General features: G+C 40.3%; 1 protein-coding gene across 1 annotated transcript in view; it reads right to left on the bottom strand.

Annotated features, from left to right (window-relative positions):
• Window positions 1-22,091, bottom strand: part of PSD (pleckstrin and Sec7 domain containing) — a 371,343-nt gene that overhangs the window by 35,613 nt on the left and 313,639 nt on the right. Inside the window, exon 12 of the mRNA XM_040362362.1 lies at window positions 1,649-1,827. Coding sequence (XP_040218296.1) covers window positions 1,649-1,827 — 179 coding nt within the window. The remainder of the gene's footprint in view (window positions 1-1,648; window positions 1,828-22,091) is intronic.

Genomic DNA, 22,091 nt, shown 5'->3' with positions numbered 1-22,091 from the left:
AAAGCATGACAAGTTAGCTATTTAGTCAGTGTAACATCATCTTACATTTTGGGTATTAGTGTTTGTGTCCACTAAAATTCATTAAAATTTATTATTCTTCCATAAAAAATTGCTTTTTAAAAATGGGTGCGCAAATATTGTGCAACATAAAAAATTGCAACAACCATCATTTTATTTTCTAGGGTCTCTGCTTTAAAAAAAAATATTTAATGTTTGGGGGATCTTTTCTAGCAAATAAAAGCAGATTTTTACATGTATGTGAGAAATGTCAGAATTGGTAAGGTGATTAAAAATCCTACATGCTATACCTGACGTTTGGGAGGGGGCGTGGACTTAATGTTTAATATAATTAATCCTGTCTGTACTGTGTTTACAGTTCTTCATTATCAACTGTAAACAATATTTCAACACTGACTGTCCTAAGAAGGGGTTACAAATGTAGAAACCACCCTCCTGCATTCTATGTGAATGAGAGATAGCTAGAGCCTGTAGAGTCACGGTCACAACACAAAATTATGCTTTGCCTTTTGCATTGCGCCTCATGGACTGGGCCTTTTGGCTTAAGTCCGGGGCAATTTTTGCTTACCGGGCCTCAGGGCCCGGCCAGTGCACTATTCAGGGTGAACAAAAGCACACCCCTTAAGTGCACTTTGTGTGTTTACATGCAAGTTTTTTTGTACATTTATGTTTTTTTTTGTTACAGGATTTTGCACCACTGCAGATAAAGAAAGAAAACCAACACATTTTATTATTACATCACTCAATAAAAGAAACACTATACAGTGTACAACATGGTATGTACAAGTATTGTTACATCAACTGTGCATGGTGATGAAGATGAAAAAACGATTTCCTCCACCCGACACGTTTCAGAGAATGATTATCTTCTTCCTCAGGGGTATGAGAGGTATCGTGTGTAGTCAGGCGGATGATGTAATAGACATTCCATGTTATTCATTAAAAACATGAAAGATTCTGTAAGTCTGCCGGATTTTTGTAGCCAGCTACTGGCTAAGTAACTTCACTGGAAGACACAAAATTTTTATCTCGTCCTACAGGCTGGACCGCCCCCATGTACTAGCTCGCTCTGGCTATTTTGTCCAGGATGACCTTTTGAGATGCAGGATTGAATCTTCTAGGTCTCAGTGTTACCTGTTCCCCTTTCCCATGTTGGTGAAGCCTTTTCAACAGTAGTTTTCTAGGATAATGATATACTCCAAAAATGGGGCACACAAACAGAATCTTTCAGACTGTGTTTTTAATGAATAACATGGAATGTTTGTCTATGTTTGACTAACCCCCAGCCAGAACAGCTCAGATGATGGGGGCAAGATTACTGAGGAGGAACAGGAAGTGATAAATTCAGACAAAAAAAAAACATTTAGAAGGGAAATCAAAGGAAAAGGTAAGTGAACCAACAATGCACTAGCTTAAAGGAACCTATTTATAAAATAAAAAAAACAAACCTTTACAACCCCTTTAAGTGTGAATGCAGCCTTACTAAATGTGTCTGCTGATACCAGATACAATTTCTTAGGATTGCAACATGAATTTGCAAGGTTTCATTAAATCCCATCCTTACCAACAGACATAAATATTTAACAGTAGATCTGAACAGGAAAGAAAGCCATACATTACTGATTCTTACTTTTTTTGCAGTCAGGATCTGCATGAATTTTTCGCACAAGTACTCCATATTTGTATGTAGTGATATTGGGATCTTGAGAAAAGTCAAGGAATGGCTTCCCACAACTATTAATGCGTTTTATGGATTTAGGGTTTGGATCTGCAAGTTCTGAAAGTGATTTCCTGAGTTCTTCTTCATCTCTGCAGAGAAAAAAAAAACACCAAATCTTAATATACCGTGAAATCACATGATACCACAGGAGCATTCCAACATGTACACTACCCCTTTAGTTGAACAGGTAAAAAAAAATCCTTTATTTTATATGATTTACCTGTAGCTGATGCCACAAATATTTTTTTCTTTTTATTATTAACCTTGCGGTCTTGCAGGCCTTACACTTACCACAGACATAAAAGCCAACCAACAATGTGAATAGTGTACTGTTATTCTTGTCTTCAGGGGAATCTAAAACCCCTGGGGCCAATATATTCCTAACAGCAGGTGCCTTTTTGTATACACATTTAGGATGGGAGGGTAAATCCTTACCCAGTATCATATGTCTCTGTAGGATATTCCAATATTTTCTGATAATACCCTCACATTTTTTGCCTGTGAATATTAAAATCTAAAATAATCCTAAATTCTTCCTCCTTGTTATCATTCTTATCTACAGGAACCTTATCTCTAATCAGGCTATCCCTATCTATGTGTGTCTCCTCCTCTATTTATTTTCTGATCCTTTGTTGACTGTAACCCTGGCTTTTTTTCCAATATCTCAGATTGTTGTAAAAACTCTTTCTTCTGTATGATTCTTACAGAGACAAATAAATTGCCCTCTTGGAATGTTAAAAAGCCACAATTTAGGCTGATAGCTATTAAGGAGGATAATACTATTAAGATCAGTAGGCTTAAAATAATTCCTAGTGACTAAGCGTCCATTGACGCTCATAATTTTTAGTTCCAAAAATACAGCCTTATTAGAAACATAATGCCATGATAATGTAATATTCGTATTATTCTGATCCAGTCTGTTCATGAAAGCCTTGAGATCAGACTCCTTCCCATCCCCTGCCATATCATAAACAGATCATCTATATAGCATTTATAACAGACCAATCGACTTGGTCTGTTATTAAATATGGCATTTTCCTCCCAGTGGGCCATAAAAATATTGGCCACACTGGGAGAAAACCCTGCCACCATAGTGATGTCAGTAACTCAATGATTATACTGATCATTTTACAAAAAATAAATATGCAGCAGATCATATCCCAAACATTCGAACACATAACATCTATGTGTCCTGGAAATATAAGAGGAGTCTAATGCCCTCCTTACTGACTCCATAGCATCCTGATGTCTTATAATAGTGTACAGTGAGCTTACTCTGGCTGTCACTAAAAATCATGGGCCAACATGCGAGAAATCACCTAATACCTGTAACAGAAGTTTAGTATTTTTTAAATATGCCTTTGGGACTGTGATTGTCTATATATTGTCCTAGACGTGCAGACAGGGAGTTAACCCCATTAACTATGGATCTCCTTGAGGGTTCAGCACTCCATCTAACTTATTTTTAAATTCACTAACTGGATTCTTCCTTAGTATATTATATATTTCCCTGTCCTCTAGTAATCTCTTCATTTCTTCCTTGTAATAGGCTTTCGTCATCAGCGCTATCTCCCTCCCTTATCAGCAGGTTTTATCGCCTTGTTTTTGTGTTCTAGTGCCTGAATACCTTTTTTAATAAACATAGGGTCCTGTACTCTCTTAACCTTTAAATCAAAATCATTTACAATACTCCAGAATACATCAATATATTTATTATCTATATTGGGAGGATTAAAAGTGGATTTATTCCTAAAATGGTAATAACATCCCTCCATGGGAATAGGGGGGTTTAGCTACTGCGTTCAACAGAAATTTATTTTTAACATTAAAAGTTCTGCTAAACTTTGGTCAGGGTCTTTTGGGTAGTTTCTATTGTCATTATGATTAAGAGTAAAAAGAGTAAACACAGTTGATTGATAACAAATGGCTTCAGCCAATCACTAACTACTAGTGAAAGAAAAGTTTTTGTGGTATCATTCATATTTTCTGAAAAATTGGCAAGATTCTGCCAGGGTATGCATATTTATGAGCACAACTGTATGTATATATATATATATATATATATATATATATATATATATATATATATATATATATATATCACATACACAGTATTTCACAAAAGTGAGTACACCCCTCAAATTTTTGTAAATATTTTGTTATATCTTTTCATGTGGCAACACTGAAGAAATTATACTTTGCTACAATGTAAAGTAGTGAGTGTACAGCTTGTATAACAGTGTGAATTTGCTGTCCCCTCAAAATAACTCAGCACACAGCCATACATGTCTAAACCGCTGGCAACAAAAGTGAGTACACCCCTAAGTGAAAATGTTCAGATTGAGCCCAAAGTGTCAATATTTTTTGTGGCCACCATTATTTTCCAGCACTGCCTTAACCCTCTTGAGCATGGAGTTCACCAGAGCTTCACAGGAGTCCTCTTCCACTCCTCCATGACAATACTGGTTGATGTTAGAGACCTTGCACTCCTCCACCTTCCATTTGAGGATGCCCCACAGATGCTCAAGAGGGTTTAGGTCTGGAGACATGCTTGGCCAGTCCATCACCTTTACCCTCAGCTTCTTTAGCAAGGCAATGGTCAACTTGGAGGTGTGTTTGGGGTCATTATGTTGTTATAATACCCAGCGGGCCCAGTCTCCAAAGGAAGGGGCTCATGCTCTGCTTCAGTATGTCACAGTATATGTTGGCATTCATGGTTCCCTCAATGAACTGTAGCTCCCCAGTGCCAGCAGCACTCATGCAGCCCCAGATCATGACACTCCAACCACCTCTTGACTGTAGACAAGACGCACTTGTCTTTGTACTCACCTTGTTTACACCACACATGCTTGACACCATCTGAACCAAATAAGTTTATCTTGGTCTCATCAGACCACAGGACATGGTTCCAGTAATCCATGTCCTTAGCTTGGTTTCAGCCAACTGTTTGTGGGCTTTTTTGTGCATCATCTTTAGAATAGGCTTCCTTCTGGGACAACAGCCATGCAGACCAATTTGATGTAATGTACAGCATATTTTCTGAGCACTGACAGGCTGACCCCCCCCCCCCACCCCTTCAACCTCTGAAGCAATGCTGGCAGCACTCATTTGTCTATTTCCCAAAGACAACCTTTGGATATGACGCTGAGCACGACCACTCAACTTCTTTGGTCGACCATGACAAGGCCTGTTCTGAGTGGAACCTGTCCTAAACTGCTCTGTGGTCTTGGCCACCATGCTGCAGCTCAGTTTCAGGGTCTTGGCAATCTTCTTATAGCCTAGGTCATCTTTATGTAGAGCAACAATTCTTTTTTTAAGATCCTCAGAGAGTTCTTTGCCATGAGGTGCCATGTTGAACTTCCAGTGACTAGTATGAGAGAGTGAGAGCGATAAATTTAACAAACCTGCTGCCCATTCACACCTGAGACCTTGTAACACTATCGAGTCACATGAAACCGGGGAGGCAAAATGGCAAATTGGGCCCAATCTGAACATTTTCACTTAGGGGTGTACTCACTTTTGTTGCCAGCGGTTTGGACATTTATGGCTGTGTGCTGAGTTATTTTGAGGGGACAGCAAATTCACACTGTTATACAAGCTGTACACTCACTACTTTACATTGTAGCAAAGTGTCATTTCTTCAGTGTTGTCACATGAAAAGATATAACCACAAAACCATGCAACATGTGCACGCACTGTCTGTTGATCTAACCAGTAATTAGTTTGACAAAAATGAATATTGTATGCCAAGAAATATGATGCAATTAATAACACCATCTGACAAGTTATGTGTATAGAAGGGAATCAACAGCTCTAATCAAGCTAAAAATGAAGAAAGCAGTTCAAGGCTACAAATATCCTCACAATTACCCAATAGCTGAATATAGAATCTCCCCTCTATCAATGGTGAATATGAAGCCAAAATATGCTTTGTTTGCATTGATTTTTTCCCCACTGACAGACTGACACTATTTGTCATAGCTACTGGCATGTCTCTAGCTTACAGCCAAGTGAAGGATTTATTTTAAACACAAATATGTGTTTTTCCCCATCATTTGCACAGCATGTAAAACATTTTGCAGATATATTGTTTTATTTGTTTAAAGCATACTTCTTCAGATGTATGACAATATAATCAAAGACAAATAAAAAACTGTACTATGCCATCAGCTGTGATATCATTTATGCAGACAAAGCATGGTACTGAAGTGTGAGTGAGTGAAAAACTTATATAGCGCTGCACATGCTAACTAAATCGCCTTCGGGCGCTCGTTTGTCCATTTCTCCTTTTAACTCAAAAGAGATGGGTTTTGATCTTTCTCCTAAAGGTCAAGTGATTCTCCTCCAACTGAATGCTGATTGGTAAATCGTTCCATAGTCTGGGGCCCTGGAGTGCAAATCTTCGTTCTCCTTTGGACTTGTATCTGGTTTTTGGTATTTGGAGCAGATTTTGATTGGTGGATTGCAGAACGCGATTGGAGTTGTGAGCTTTTAGTTTTTCGCATAGATATTGGGGGGCATTTCCTTGAACACATTTATGCGTCAGAAGTATATAAAAGAGAATATAAAAAAAAAAAAAAATATGCAGTGTGCGTGCACACACACACACATATGCACAGAGAATATGAGAGAGCGTAAAAGAGAAATAAAGGAAGATAGAATAAATGCAAAAAAAAGGGAAAAAAACAAGAGACAGAAAAATAGAGGGCAAGAGAAAGAATGCAAGAAAGGAAAAAAAAGAGAGATTGAAAAAAAGAGGGCAAGAGAAAAAGAGAGTGAAAAGTAAAGAAAAAGACAGAGATATCAGGAAAAAGAGAGAGAGAGAGAGAGAGAGAGAGAGAGAGAGAGAGAGAAAAGAAGCCTTACAAATTAAATCCAGTATGATTTTTTAATAAAGATAAGCCGCGCGGGCTAGAACTTTGGGCTTATATGCTTTTCCCTTTACTTATATGATCATGGCACCTTCAAAACGCTCTTCTACTTCCTGACTAGCAAGGTTTTCCAAGACACTTGCTTGGGCACAAAAGCTGCTTCCTATCCATGTCAATGAACGCATTTATAGGATATAGAACTTAAAGGGGTGTTCCAGTCATTTTTAATGTTTATTAAAAGTCAGCAGCTACAAAAAGTGTAGCTGCTGGCTTTTAATAAACATACACTCACCTGCTCCACGTTCCAGCGACGCGCCGGCTGGGGCTCCGCTCCTCTCCTCTCCGGCCGGCGTCTTCATTCTATGTGTGGGCACCTGGCCGTGACAGCTTTCAGCTTCATGGCTGGGCACCCACTGCGCCATCCGATTGGACAGGCGATCGCCTGGGACCTGTCACGTGTCCCAGGCGATCGCCTACAGGGAGGGGCTGCCAAAAGGCGATATGACTATTCGCCTTAGCAGCCCCTCGGTGGAAGGAGGAAGTGGGACAGGAAGCCCCACTCCCCCCCCAAAAAAATGACATGCCAAATGTGGCATGTAAGAGGGCAAGGAGTGGATTAAGCGGAAGTTCCACTTTTGGGTGAAACTCCGCTTTAAAAAGGATACCTTATGTAAGATTACAAGATGTGAACAGCAACTGAAAAGTTCAAGTTCGGGTGCCGGATGCATGGATTCCAATGTTTTTTTTTTTTTTTTTTTAGAAGCACGTGATTAGAGCCTGAGGCTCTAATTAGCTTAAAAAAAGAGTTTGATCCAACACCCCCCCAAAAAATATAACACCAGATTCCACCGAGAATAATTGTTAATGACTGATAATTGGAGATTTCCAGCCTGTTAAAAAAACAAAAAATTGCATGGTAAAGTTTGAGAAATTCCACAATAAACTTTGGTTTTGAGTAAAGGACAATTGCAGTAAAAAAACAATCTTAAAGCGATCAGAAAGAATCACCTACCATAACCATTTAAATACTGGGCATTTTCACCCCCTTCCTGCCCAGGTCAGTTTTCAACTTACAGTGCTGTGACAATTTGAATGACAATTGCACAGTCCTGCAATGCTGTATCCAAAATTAATTTGGATAATTTTCTCATTTTCTTTCCACAAATAGAGCTTTCTTTTGCTGGTATTTAATCACTGCTGTTTTTTTTTTTTTTTTTCAAAAATTCAGAAAAATCTTTTTTTTCTGTCAGTAAATAAGTATTTTTTCTCCTTCACTGATGTGCACCGATTAGGTGGCAATGATGAGGAGGCACTAATATGCTGCACTGACGGGCACTGATAGGTGGTACCGATGGGCACTAATTGGTGTCACTGATGGGCACTGCTTGGGCTACATTGATCATCAGGGCACTGATGATCAGTGCCCCGATTACCTCTACAGTCTCTGCTGCAAGGAGATGACGCTGATCGACTCTCCTCGACTCACAGTCTGTCAGTGTTAGGTGAGTAGAGCAGAAAAATGGCACTTCCTTGTTTACATGTGATCGGCTGTGATTGGACACAGCCGATCACATGGTTAAAGAGCCAAGTCATTGCCTCGTTACCCAGATCAAGGTCACTTGATAGTTCCTGCTGGTGCATTATCCTTGAGCTTGCACACTGTACACAGGTTGCTTTTGATATTTATGTTGTGAGCCCTTACTTCCTGAGACGCCCACTGCGTCCCACGTGACCGGAGGTGCCTCGGTCGCCATTTTGCTTCACCCGGAAGTCGTACTTCCGCCATTTTGTGAGTGGCAGGCCTTTGTTTGCTCAAGTTTTGCAGAGATGGCTCTCCCTATGCCATATAGCTGCACCCCATCTTCTTGGATCTTGCTGGGGGTAAGGTTTCCCCCATATAGGTGTTTGTGTCTGCCTGTACAGTGAGGAGCTTCGTCACAGGAGAGGCTTGAACCTGTGCGACTTGGCCAGAAGTGTCCGGCAAGGTGAGGGAAAAGAATAAATCCTGCTTCTCAGCAGTATCATAACCGGCTGTAGCAGTGAGGAAAAAAAAGAGAATACTGCAGAAAGGGAGGAGACCTACTTTTATAGTATAACCGGTCCTGAATTAGGCAGGGAGGCGGAGCCTTCCCATACGTATATGCTGTCATGCTGTGTCAGTAAAAAATGCATGCACATGCATTTTAGTGAGGTTTGTGTATGAAATTCAGTCTCCTCCTACAAAAAAGCACAAAGCTTCAAAAACGCACTACACAATCGTACTGAAAATCTGATCATGATGCAGCTGCATTAGTCTGAACCTAAATTGTCCTTTATGACAATTTTGTAAAGCCTTTTATGCACCTGAAGATAAGCTATAAACTGATATATCTCTAAATAATAGTGTAGCGCAATTCTTATTCTAATCAGAAATAAATAGGCAATATTTTACTGTATCACCCTACCATATATAAATCAGACAAAAAACATACAAGGAAAACATATATCAATCCAAAAAATTCCAATCTATTAAGTGTCCATATATGATCAGCTTTCTTGTCGCTTATTCTCAGAAATAATCCACACAATAGTGCATATTCTTCCACATCAAGCTTCAACAGAGGAGTAGTGCCACTCAACACCAGTCCACTCTAGCCTCTCACCTTACTGATATGACCCCTGCATTACCAGTAGGCCATAACTCGCTGTATTTCCCTTTAAGAGGAACAGGGTGGAAGGTCTGATGGCCCAACTTCTGTGTATCCTCTAGCTTAATGTTACCTTTCGCTCTGGCAGGAATATATATAAAAATTAGAGCTGAACACACCACATCTAGTGCTCTTCGTTGAAACGCATTTAACATATGGAATAAAATATTGCACTTACATAAAAAGCACTTCAGCAGTGCTAGTTAAAATAGCATGCGTCAGCTCACAAACTCATTGAGAGATGGCCAACGGGATGTCATGCTCCAGGCTCCGCCCCCATAAGCGATACGTCCAGGGATGTGGACGTCATCAGTAGGGGTGGAGCTACACTGCATCACTACTTGTAAAATACCCAGAGCCTGGTTGGGTGATAAGATATTGCCTATTTATTTCTGATCAGAATAAGAATTGCGCCACACTATTAAGAGATATATAATTATGTATTGAAGTGAGGTGAAATCACTTTAATGGTGTGAGCAGAAATTTGGTTTTACGATTTGCTGATTTGGTCGCGCTGATTACATCTTTGATTTTTGGTTTCAACAAACTGAGATATATATATATATATATATATATATATATATATATATATATATATATATATTTATTTTTTTTTGTCTACAATCTTTTCTTTACAAACATTAAACACATGAAAAATTATTGCCAGAGAAAAAAAAATAACTTGCACATCAATAACCACCTATTTCCAGGCAGGTTGATTCAAGTAAATCCTCCACAAAGTTATCCAGTAATGAATAATGTCACATAGGGGTTGATTTACTAAAGATGGTGCACTCAGAATCTGGTGCAGCCGTGCATGGTAGCCAATCATCTTCTAACCTCAGCTTGTTCAATTAAACTATGGCAATAAAACCTGGAAGCTGATTGGTTTCTATGCAAAAGTAAGCCTGAGGCTCCATGCACACTGAAGCTAAAAAAAAAGCTATAAAAAAACGCCAGTAGCTTTGCAGGGAGCCTTTCAACGTTTTTTTGCAATAGCTTTAATCAGCGTTTTTCAGTGTAGCTTTTTTTTTTTTTTACTTTTTTCTAATGGATAAAAAAAATGCTAAAAAACGCTGGCGTCTGCGTTTTTGAGCATTTTTCGGATTTTTGCGTTTTTCACGCCAAAAAACAGCACTCGGGCGTTCAGAAAGAAGCCAATAAACTCCAAAGCTCATTAACACTAAAAAAACGCCCATGTGTGCATGGGCACATAGGCTAACATAGAGTTCAGTTTATGGGCTTTAAAAAAAAAAAAGCCAAAACGCCAATAAACTATAGTTTATCAGCTTCAGTGTGCATGGAGCCTTATTGTGCACTCTATAGCGTTAGTAAATAAACCCCATAGTTACATAGTCGAAAAAAGACACAAGTCCAAGTCCAACCTATATGTGAGATTATGTCAGTATTACCTTGTATATCCCTGTATGTTGTGGTCGTTCAGGTGCTTACCTAATAGTTTTTTGAAACCATTGATGCCCCCCCCCCCCGCTTAGACCACCGCCTGCGGAGCGGAATTTTACATTGTTGCCGCTCTACGTAGTTTAAGGTTAAACCTCTTTTCTTCTAATTTTAATTTAGTCCACATGTCTTGTTAAACTTCCTTCCGCAAAAAAGGTTTATCCCTATTGTGGGATCACCAGTACGGTTTTTGTAAATTGAAATTATATCCCCTCTCAAGCATCTCTTCTCCAGAGAGAATAAGTTCAGTGCTCGCAACCTTTCCTCACAACTAATATTCTCCAGACCCTTTATTAGCTTTGTTGCCCTTCTTTGTGCTCCATTTCCAGTACATCCTTCCTGAGGACTGGTGCCCAGAACTGGACAGCATACTCTAGGTGCGGCCGGACCAGAGTCTTGTAGAGCAGGAGAATTATCATTTTATCTCGGAAGTTAATACCCTTCCATCCTAGAGTCCCCCATAGGTTCTCCCCCAGTGTATAGATTGCATTCATATTTTTGCCACCCAAATGCATTATTTTAAATTTTTCTACATTAAACCTCATTTGTCATGTAGTTGCCCACCCCATTAATTTTCCCAATCACTGTCCCTTTAATCACTTCCATACCACGCAAATTCTGTCACTCCTCTCCTACATGTGAAAATCTATTTTTTTTTGCTAGAAAATTACTCAGAACCCTCAAACATGATATATATATATTTTAGCAGAGACCCTAGGGTATAAAATGGCTGCCATTGCAACTTTTTATGTCACACGGTATTGAGCAGCAATTTTTCAAATGCAATTTAAATTTAAAGTAACATTAACACAATCTTATTGTATAATATGACAGATGATGTTATCCTGAGTAAATAGATACCTCACATATCTCGCTTTATAATTGTGGAATGGCGCCAAACTTCGGTACTTAAAAATCTCTATAGGCGATGCTTTAATTTTTTTTAAAGGTTATCTGTTTAGAGTTACAGATAAGGTCTTGGGCTAGAATTATTGCTCTCATGCCCTCTTCATGGAGAAATATGGGATCTATAAGACCCTACATCTCTCCTCCGGCTGTAAAGCCTGAGATAAAAAAAAAAAACAGAAAAAACAACCTTAGGCTTTCCAGCTGAGTCCCCGACATTTTTTACTTCCACCGGCCCAGACGTTACAGCTTCCGGCACCGTTGGATGCCTATTTTTTTGCTCACTGATCACACAGACGAGGCCAGTAGAATCACTGGAGGATGGCGGGAGGGGAAGGGATGTCCCCTCCCGCCGCCTGTAAGAATGATCAAGAGCCCTTAGAATTGTTCTTATGGTAAAGGGAATTGCCGGCTGAAAAATGCAGGCATCATTCAGATATCACCACTGAAAGCCCAGCACATTCTGTGGTATGGAAGTGGTTAAATAATAATGAAAAGTAATTCTTCTTTACATCCAATGTGTTTTCACCACGTGTGGTAGAAATGCTCACTCACTAATCATAAATGGCCATAAAAGGCCTAACGAGCTAGGCAGACAAAGTCAGATGGATGGCATAGATCCCTTATCCACATAAGCTCCAATGCAAATCCTCTTATCAATGACACAAACCAGAAGCCCAAAGAGATAATATCCTCATAGTGGAGTAACTTTAATTAAAATGAGACATCACATAACAAAATATATTGCTTTCACATTTTCAGGGTGCCTGAGAGGCACCTTCACAATCAGCCATCCATCAGTACCATTGTAACGCCTCTCACTCCTCCAGAGCTGGTGTGCATTCCATGGACCAAGAAGTGACATGGGGGCAAACCCGAAATGATGACAGCATTGTGCATTTCGCACATCTGTGCATCTTCAGGAAGTTTTGGTAGATGTATTTCATGTAGAAATAATTATTACGCAAACAGCACATAGGACAAATGCCTTGCAACCATCCACTTTGCGGGTGTAACAACGTCACCAGTTTGCCTCCACCCAATGTGTTTCGCATCAAACAGCGTCATTAGGGGAACAGGAGCACGACAAGTGATGGCTGCTAAAGTTTAAATAGACTCCCCTGCCACTGCTGCTGGTAAGCTGGCGAGACTAAGGAGATCAATCCTGTCCCGCCTGTCCTGAAAAGTGATGGCCCTGTTTGCTTTTAGCTCTCAGTTACCATGAACAGGTTACGGAACTCGTGCTTCTGACATACGCATGTTCAGCATTGCAAGCCCCATCAGCTTGCCCATTTCTAGACAATACTGAATGTTTTCCAATATATTTGGAACTTCGTGATAAAATGCATATTGTTATTCTGTACTGCCGCTTTTTCTAAAGAATTTATACAAGAACAAAAAAAACATGTCAAACCATGCCCAATTCCCCAAATCCTTGTCCAAATAATCACACCAAAAATTGCTCTCCCACTGTGGGTGCATAATGTGATAAAAACAACCCACAAGATATCCACATACAAGTTTACTCCAAATTATGCTGATTAAAACTAATGCCACCTTTCATTTTACACCCATATTTAATGCAACATGAAACACAGTCAGGGTGCACATCCCTCTACCACCAAACTGGCTCCCAAGACAAGATTGCAGGGTTTGTCTCACCAGCTCCCCTCCCAGGTCAGTTTGTCCCCCCAATCGTTCCCCCCTACCAGGTCGTTTACATGAGGCGTAATAAAGTGTGCACCTGTGTGAGGGCTGTATTTACGTGCACAGGGATGCACAGGTGTTTCCGTGCATCCCTGTGCAGGCAGTCCAATTCATGTCAATTGGGACACAATGGCGCACGGACACAGTTGCTGCTCTCAATCTGACAAGCACGTGGGTGGGTGTGCACAGTCCCAGACACAGTGTGAGGTCAGGGACAGGCATTATCCCTGCTCTCCCTCCTGAACACAGCACTGATCTCCTGCCACAGCAGCTGGAGCTGGCGGGAGGGGAAGCCAGCCAGCAGTGCTGGGGGGGGGGGGGGTGAGGGGGAAGCTGGGTATTGGTACTGTGGTCAGGGGCAATCCAGGATGGTGATTGGAACACCATGGGGGAATATATGAGGATATATGAAAGGGAAAGATGGTGCAAGAACCAGAGCATGCACTTAAATTGCCACCACTGTGCCATCGCTACCACCCAAGACTCTTTTGGCCGCTTTGAGTTTATCGGGGGTGGGAAAAAAATGCGCAGCTAATGCCCAGGGCTCCTTCGGCTGTTTTCACTTCTTTGGCAAGGCAAATAGCGGCACGTGGATGACGTTATCGTATAATCAATTTTTGCAAATCGTAGCATCGATCCCGCATCGTGGGTGGTCGAATTGCGGTGCATCGATGCTACGATTAATTTCAACACCCCTATCGTGTACTGTTAAAATATTTCCTTGAGAGGCATTAAAAAAACTTGTATATGTGCATACAATAGTGCACATCCCTCTTTATGTGTTGACACAAATCGCAAAAGCTCACGCTTTTATATATAAACATATACACACAAGCACACAGAGTTCTGTACGTTTGTCCCATCAGAAATGGTAAGGAATGAGGACTCCCTACAAGCAAGAAAAAAAAACATTTTGAAATTAGTAATGACCGTATCGGGACAGTCAGCAGAATATTTGCATGCAGGAGAATCCGCAACTGTCCTAAATGTTTGACCCGTGGAGAATCATACAACTCATAAATCCAGGCAGTCATAATTGTGAACTGTAAAATTCTCTGCATAGAGAAAACTGCACAGATATATTAAAAGGAATCAAACATTTACAGTTTTTCTGGATTCTCATCACTACTTGTAACGTATCTTGGTGATATAGGTTGTCCTAAAAAATACATTATGCTTATATGGAGTTATACTGTCTGTATTTTTTTTTATTAAAAACAAACTGCTCTGTGCAATATTATTGCATAAGGAGGACCAGAACCTCCTCTTCTGGGGTCCCATCACTGGCGCTCTAGGCTCCTCCTATTGCCCCATAGCAAGCTGCTTGCCATCGTAGTGCTCATGTGTGCTCAATTCTGAGCTGGGTTGTGTGTATCTATGGACACGCAGCATGGCTTGGCCTGCCCTACACTTCCTATTTGACTGACAGAAGCAGAAGCCAATGGCTTTGTGGCTTTCAACCAAGCCTGTGAATGCAAGAAGACAGAGCAGAGTGGGGCTGCTGGCAGGGACATCCCTGGTTTAACAGTGGCGTCAAGTACAAACAGTGAAAGGTTGCATAGAATGTAAAAAGACTTCTGCCTTTAGAACCACTTTAAATGTGCAGCTTAGTTTTTAAAAGCATGGTGGCTCTGTGAAATAATATCAGGATGCAGGGGAGAGACAATAAAAATGTGTCAGTCTATGCAGACACAACCAATCTAGATAAGATTTACACGGGATAAAGTCTACCCTAGCAGAAATTGTGTTTTATGCTCTGTACACACGATCGGTTTGTCTGATGAAATGGAACCGATGGATTTTTTCCATCAGGTATCCTATGAAGCTGACTTTCATCAGTCTTGCCTACCCACCATTGGTTAAAAACCTGATCGTGTCCAACGCGGTGACGTAAAACACAACGACGTGCAGAGAAAAATGAAGTTCAATGCTTCCGAGCATGCGTCGACTTGATTCTGAGCATGCATGGATTTTTGACCGATGGATTTCCCCACAGACGATCGTTTTTTTTTCTATCGGTTTTTTAACCATACGAAAAATTTAAAACAGGTTCTATTTTTTTTCACCAATTGGAAAAAACTGATGGGGCCCACACACGATCGGTTCATCCGATGAAAGCGGTCCATCGATCTGTTTTCATCAGATGAACCGATCGTGTGTACAGGGCATAAGTCTATGACAGCATGGAGTGCTCCTTTTGCATGGTTTGTCCTGCCAGCAGCAATATGTTGTGCCTGTCACCTTTGTCTGATACAAACATGCTTGTATGCACAACAATATATAACAGATATTGTGGTAACAATGTGCATTGAAATAATGATTGATGAGTCATTAGTATTGGCATAGTCAGCTTGTATGTAGGTTATTTTAAACATGTTATTGTAATTTACAAAGTGATTTTCAATGTTTTTGAATGTACAGATTTTATTTAAAATAATACCTAGTGATCCTGATTTGACTTTCACTGAAGAGGACTGTTCCCAAAAAAGGCAAACCGAGGACAAAGAACTGGTTACCAGTATTACCTGTGGTCTCCTGGAGGTGATCTTTTCTCACTACTGACTAACCATGCCGCTTTGTCTTTGTGTGGTACATGAAGAATATTGCTTCCTCCTATTAGAGCTATCTCCAATGACTGGTGATATGATGTCTGGGGGGGGGGGGGTAATGATATATAACAAGCACAGATTAACAAAATTGATGGAGCAGGGAGATGCATGTGCTGTAGCTTTCTCTTCAACAAGGAGAACAACTGCATAGTATCACCAAATCAAATTCAAAAACTGGTTTTGACTCACAGTTTGAGGCATCAATGCCCCTCAGAAAGCAAACATGCAGCCATGAGGCTGTAGATATAGGAATGCCTAGGAACACACACATATCAGTGAGTGCTTTATATTTTTTTCTAGTTTAATATGTGTTTATTAAATGTTTTCACATGAAGAAAACAATTAGCAAAAAGGTGACCAAATATGATCAAAAGCATATGTCCAGCATGAGCAACAAATGTCTGTCCAATACCAGTGTACAGGACGCCAAGAATGAGCCTAAATGGGTGCTTTGTTTTGCCTATAATTAGGTTGTGGTCCCTTTGACACGGTTGATGACACTGTACTGGTCCCCTGCCGGTACCATGTGATCGATGTGGCCAAACACAGCAGATCACATGACAGTTGTACACAATGAAAGGCTTTGTTACATGCCTTTCATTGTGTACTATTGTGACGAGCTCTGTGATGAGCTTAGTCATCACACGGCACAGACAGGGTCAATCACAGTCCATCTGTACCATGTGTGGCCCGTCACAGTTCTTCACAATAGTTCAAAACAATTGTTGCTTATAACTCTAAAATGCAAAATTATAAGCAATCATAGTGTGTAAAATAAATAAATCCCAGAGTAGTACAGTTTTATTGTGGTAGCACACATTTGCTCTGGTCACTGTATTTAAAAAATAATAATAATAATAGTGGTGAAAACCTAGTACACACGGGCCAAATGTCAGGCAACATTTGCCGGTTCAATAAGAACTGGCCGACATTTGACCTGTGTGTATGTCAGCCTGCTTCTGTCAGATGAGCATGCTGGAAAAACCAGCAGCTGACCAGCCAATGGCTGAGAGCATTGACCGAAGTGTTTTGGTGGGGGGGCTGCCCCCCTGTAAGAACACAATAGAACAGCAGGAGAGATCACTGTACTAACATTGGATTGTTAGTACAGTAGCTCTGACCGGGAGTTCATTGGGTTTAACAAAATAAAACTGATGGTGTGCACAAGGACTTAGTTATAGAGCCATTCCTGACAAAAACTCATAATATAAAAAAAGAAAAATAAAGAAATTGTCACACGGAAAGCTCAACCAAAATATGCTTTATTGTTCAGTACAAAAATGAACATGCACAACACCTTACAACAATCCCCCCCCCCCCCCCAAGAAAAAATAAAAAGGTGACAATCTTGTCTCCCAACCCAAAATCACATTTCCAAACACACATTGAGCACACCCTGCAATACCAGTATCTTACTAAAGTGTTCTTACTCTCACTTCTTTATGGCTATCTGGCTGCACCCTTTGATGACCCATATCCGACTTTCGTGCAGCAATGGGAATCGGAATTGGGGACCCAGTTCACGCCTCAACAAGTCAAAAAAAAAAATCTCTCTCTTGGCCCACCAATCATCTATTGCTAACCAGTACCAGGAAATTGGGTACATAATCTCTATCTTATGTGCTCAACTAAATGGATAAAAGAGTCCCAAACACTTGCTGGAGCTGCAACCAAGTCATGGCACGATATCCCATATTTTCTGTCACTGTCCAAGTCTAAGGCCCTTTTGGGAGGATGAGACTACTACTATCAAACATTTGATCTCTGTTGATCTTTCTGTGAACCCAGCTGCATGTCTCCTTCAGGTGACCGAAAGACCCATTTGGAAATATAATCACTCACTATTCATCTTGTTAATGCGGCCAAGGCCTGAATCCCATCGCTTTGGAGGCAGACACAGCCACCAGCTAGCGTCCTATGGTAATTAAAAATCAACAACATCCTCCATATGGAAGAACTGACTGCCACGCTTAACAACTCCAAAGAAAAGCTTAGAGAGAGGTGGAGGTCCTGGGGATACTTAATATGAGAGCACCAGAATCAGGGGGATGTCACCAACCCAAACTATACTAGGGTGTATAGGAATATAACTACAGGTCGGTTGAACACCAACACGTTTTGTTCAAGACCACACAGATTTTGTATGTGGAGAGATCTAAACTCGACAAACTGAAAGGCTTCTTCAGAGAAATAGGACAATAAATAGACTCCCTCAAGAAATAATTTTTGCCAGCTTAGTAGGTTGTTTAAAAAAAAAAAAGATAGATGAATTCCTTAAATGCACAAAATATAACTGGATATTAACATTTATAGGTAAAAACAACAGAGATTGTTGATCCAGGGAACATCCAATTACCTTCATGGGATCAGGAAGGAATGTTTTACTCGCTGAAGGAAATAGGACAATACTTAATTTGTTTTTTTGCTTTCCTCTGTGTCAGCTGTGAGTATAGGGCTCTGTATATGGAGGTTTTACATTTATTTATCTTTCATTTATATTTATCTATTGGTTGAACTAGAATGAACTTGTCAACTGTTGAAAAAAAATGTAATCAAATACAAGCATCTAGCGAAAGCAAATAAAATCTTAAGACGTGGAGAGAAACGTATATACTATATGATGTATCAGCAATACAAAGTGCATATAAAGCCACAGTTTCCTTCCTAAAAATTCCCTTTATTTTTACGCCTTGGGGAAATGAGCTGTGGTACTGTTCATGTTGTGCGAGTTGGCTTGTGGGCTTTTTTGATATATCATCATGCAAATGTTAACCTACCCTAATTTGCAAATCACTCTTTTCAATGTATAGTTTGTCATATAAAGCAACTAATTACATAATCAAAGGCATGGAATTAATAATTGGAAAAGGTCTTGATTTTCTCAAAATCAGCACTAAATTAAAAAAGAACCACGTCTGTATATAACTTACTTTTAATCAACCATGGCTCTGTCCCAGGAACGTACTTGGATCTCACCAAGTGGTCTTTTAGATTTTTTGCCCATTATGCAGTGATCAGTGGTCTAATGCTGCGTACACACGGTCGTTTTTTGTCCTGGAAAAAACGTCTTTTTTTTATCATGAAAAAAACAAAGTTTTTCAAACTTCATTTTTAAAAACGACGTTGCCCACACACCACCGTTTTTTGAAAATGCTCTTGCAAAGCGCGGTTACATACAACGGCACTCTGTTCCATTCAAGCTCGCGTCGCAACTTGCTTCTGAGCATGCGCGGGTTTAAAAACGTCATTTTAAACGTCGTTTTAGCCCACACACAATCATTTTTTATGGGACAAAGAACGACATTTTGAAAAACGACATAAAAAATTGAAGCATGTTCGAAATCTTTTTTGGTAGTTTTTTAGAAGACAAAAAACAATCTGAAGCCCACACACGATAATTTTAAATGACGTTTTTAAAAACGTCATTTTATTTCATCACAAAAAATGACCGTGTGTACACGGCATAACGCCTACAATCTGTGCCACTTAGAGATTTATTGTTAGTATATGCTAGTGTTTCACAAGCACCCTATATAGCAAATCCCAGCGTATAAAACTGAGTAATAATTCATGCAAAGGTAGCACCTGTATCAGAAGATTTTTTGACTGTAAACTTTTGCACAAAACATTTTCTACTTTCATTAAACGCTCTGAACTTGCTTGTCTTGAGCTGTTTGTGGGGGGTAACCTCTTCCACTAAAACATTTATTTAACTAGTCGGATTCCTCACAGAATTCCCTATGATTTAAACAATTTCTTTTAATTTGGAGGAATTGGCCATGTGGGATGCCCTATATTGGTTGCTGATGGCATGAAAGAATTTGTTACTTGCTGTAGGTTTACAATAAGTCTGAGTCTTAACACAACCCTCCTATATATACATTGTTAGATCCAGGAACATGATCTTTCAAGGATCAGTAAAGTATGCAAGTCAAAAATGTATTTCATGTATTTTTAACTCCAGACATAAGTTTATCTAGTTGATCACGTGACCCCCTCCATGCTACCAGCATATCATTGATATAGTGCAGATGGAGGCAGGCACAATACAGGGCACATGCCATCTCCAAAGGCGTGCCACATACCTGATTAAAGTACTTTCCTTAGACAATACAAATTTTTTGACTCAAGATCAATTCTAGCATATCATATAAAATGATGGAAATCATCAATCTGCCGAAAGTCTGTCCAATGTCCTCAACACTAAAAACTTTCTGGTGTCACTACGGGATTCTTATGAACTTTGGGTATTAAACAGAATACTGCCTCTTAGAATTTATTAACTTGCATATAATCTTTCTCCTGTATCGTAATTACCTCCTGTCACCACCCACATGCCAACGTGTTTTTTTTTTCAATTCATCTAAGATTTTAAAGCAGACTGGGGTTTCAAGATGTGCTGTTCAAGCTCTTTTGAAGAAGCATAAATAAACAGGCAACCTTAAAGCGGAGCGGCACCCAAATAGTGAAGTTCCACTTCAAGCACTCCTACCCCTCTTATGCAACATTTGGCATGCAATTTTTATGGGGGACGGGTACCTAGCTTTGACAGGTACCAACTCACATTGCCGGTTGGATTGCCTCCCTCCCTGCAGTCTTCTGGGACATGTCACAAGTCCCAAAAGATTGCCCGGCCATTAATAAATCGCAGCGTGACTTGCGCATGCGCAATGTGCACCCATCTGTGAAGCCGCACCGTTGTAATGCCAGGGAGAGAAGAGGGAGAGTATCGAGAGTTCGGGTGGCCACATCGCTGGATCGTGGGACAGATAAGAATGCGTTTATTAAAAGTCAAAAGCTTCTCTTTTTGTGCTTACTCTAAATAAACACAAAAAAGACTGGAACTCCACTTTAAGGACTGTAGATGCAGTGGTCGGCCAAGGAAACTTAATGCAGCTTACTTCCCACCGACATCGGAAGATGTCCAGCAGTGCCATCAGAGCAGAACTGGAAACCAGTGGGACCCAGGTAAATGGGAAAAGTCTGGCCAAAAGTGGTCTTCATGGAAGAATTGTGTCAAAAAGCCATACCTCCGATGTGGAAACAAGGCTAGGGGACTCAACTATGCACAAAAACAAAGGAACAGGGTGCAGAAAAAAGGCAGCAGGTGCTCTGGACTCATGAGTTAGAGCTTGAAATATATGGCCTTAGCAGGAGGCAGTTTGTTCACCGAAGGCCTGGAAAGCATACAATAATAGTGTCTGCAGGCAACAATGAAGCATGGTGGAGGTTCCTTGCAAGTTTGTGATGGCATTTCTGCAAATGGAGTTGAGGTTTGGTCAGAATCAATGGTGTCCCCAATGCTGAGAAATACAGGCAGATAGATATCCATCATTCTATACCATCAGTGAGGCGTGCGATTGGCCCCAAATTTGTTCTGTAGCAGGACAAAGGCCCCAAACATGCATACATACAGCCAATGTCATTAAGAATTGTCTTCATCGTAAAGAAGGAGTCCTGGAAGTGATGGTTTGGCACCCACAGAGCCCTGATCTCAACATCGAGTCTGGGATTACATGAAGAGACAGAAGGATTTGAGGCAGTCTACATCCACAGAAGATCTAAGGTTAGTTCTCCAGGATGTCTAGAACAACCTACCTGCCGAGTTCCTTCAAAAACTGTGTGGAAGCGCACTTACAACTGATGAAGAATTGATGCCGTTTTGAAGGCAAAGGGTGGTCAAAACAAAATTAAAATAGGATTTTTTAATACAGCTTACCTGTAAAATACTTTTCTTAGGAATACATCACGGGACACAGAGCCTTAATTACTTAATGGGTTATGTAGTCACCACAGGTGATTGGACACTGGTTAACCCAATTAGAATTAAGTTCCTCCCCTATATAACCCCTTCTAAATGGAGTGTGCCTCAGTTTTGTAGCAAAGCAATAAGTGTCCCACGTTTAACTCCGAAGAGGGGCTGGAGCTCTGTATCCTGTGATGTATTCCCAAGAAAAGGATTTTACAGGTAAGCTGTATTAAAAAATCCTATTTTCTTGCTCATCACGGGACACAGAGCCTTAATTGCTTAATGGGATGTCCCATAGCAATGCTAAAATTGAGGGGAGAGAGACAAATTTTCAGAAAACAAGACCACCATTGGGCCAGAGGA

The sequence above is a fragment of the Rana temporaria genome, chromosome 8 (genome assembly GCF_905171775.1).
Source record: "Rana temporaria chromosome 8, aRanTem1.1, whole genome shotgun sequence".
Taxonomy (NCBI): domain Eukaryota; kingdom Metazoa; phylum Chordata; class Amphibia; order Anura; family Ranidae; genus Rana; species Rana temporaria.
This window is presented reverse-complemented; position numbering and strand designations above follow the sequence as displayed.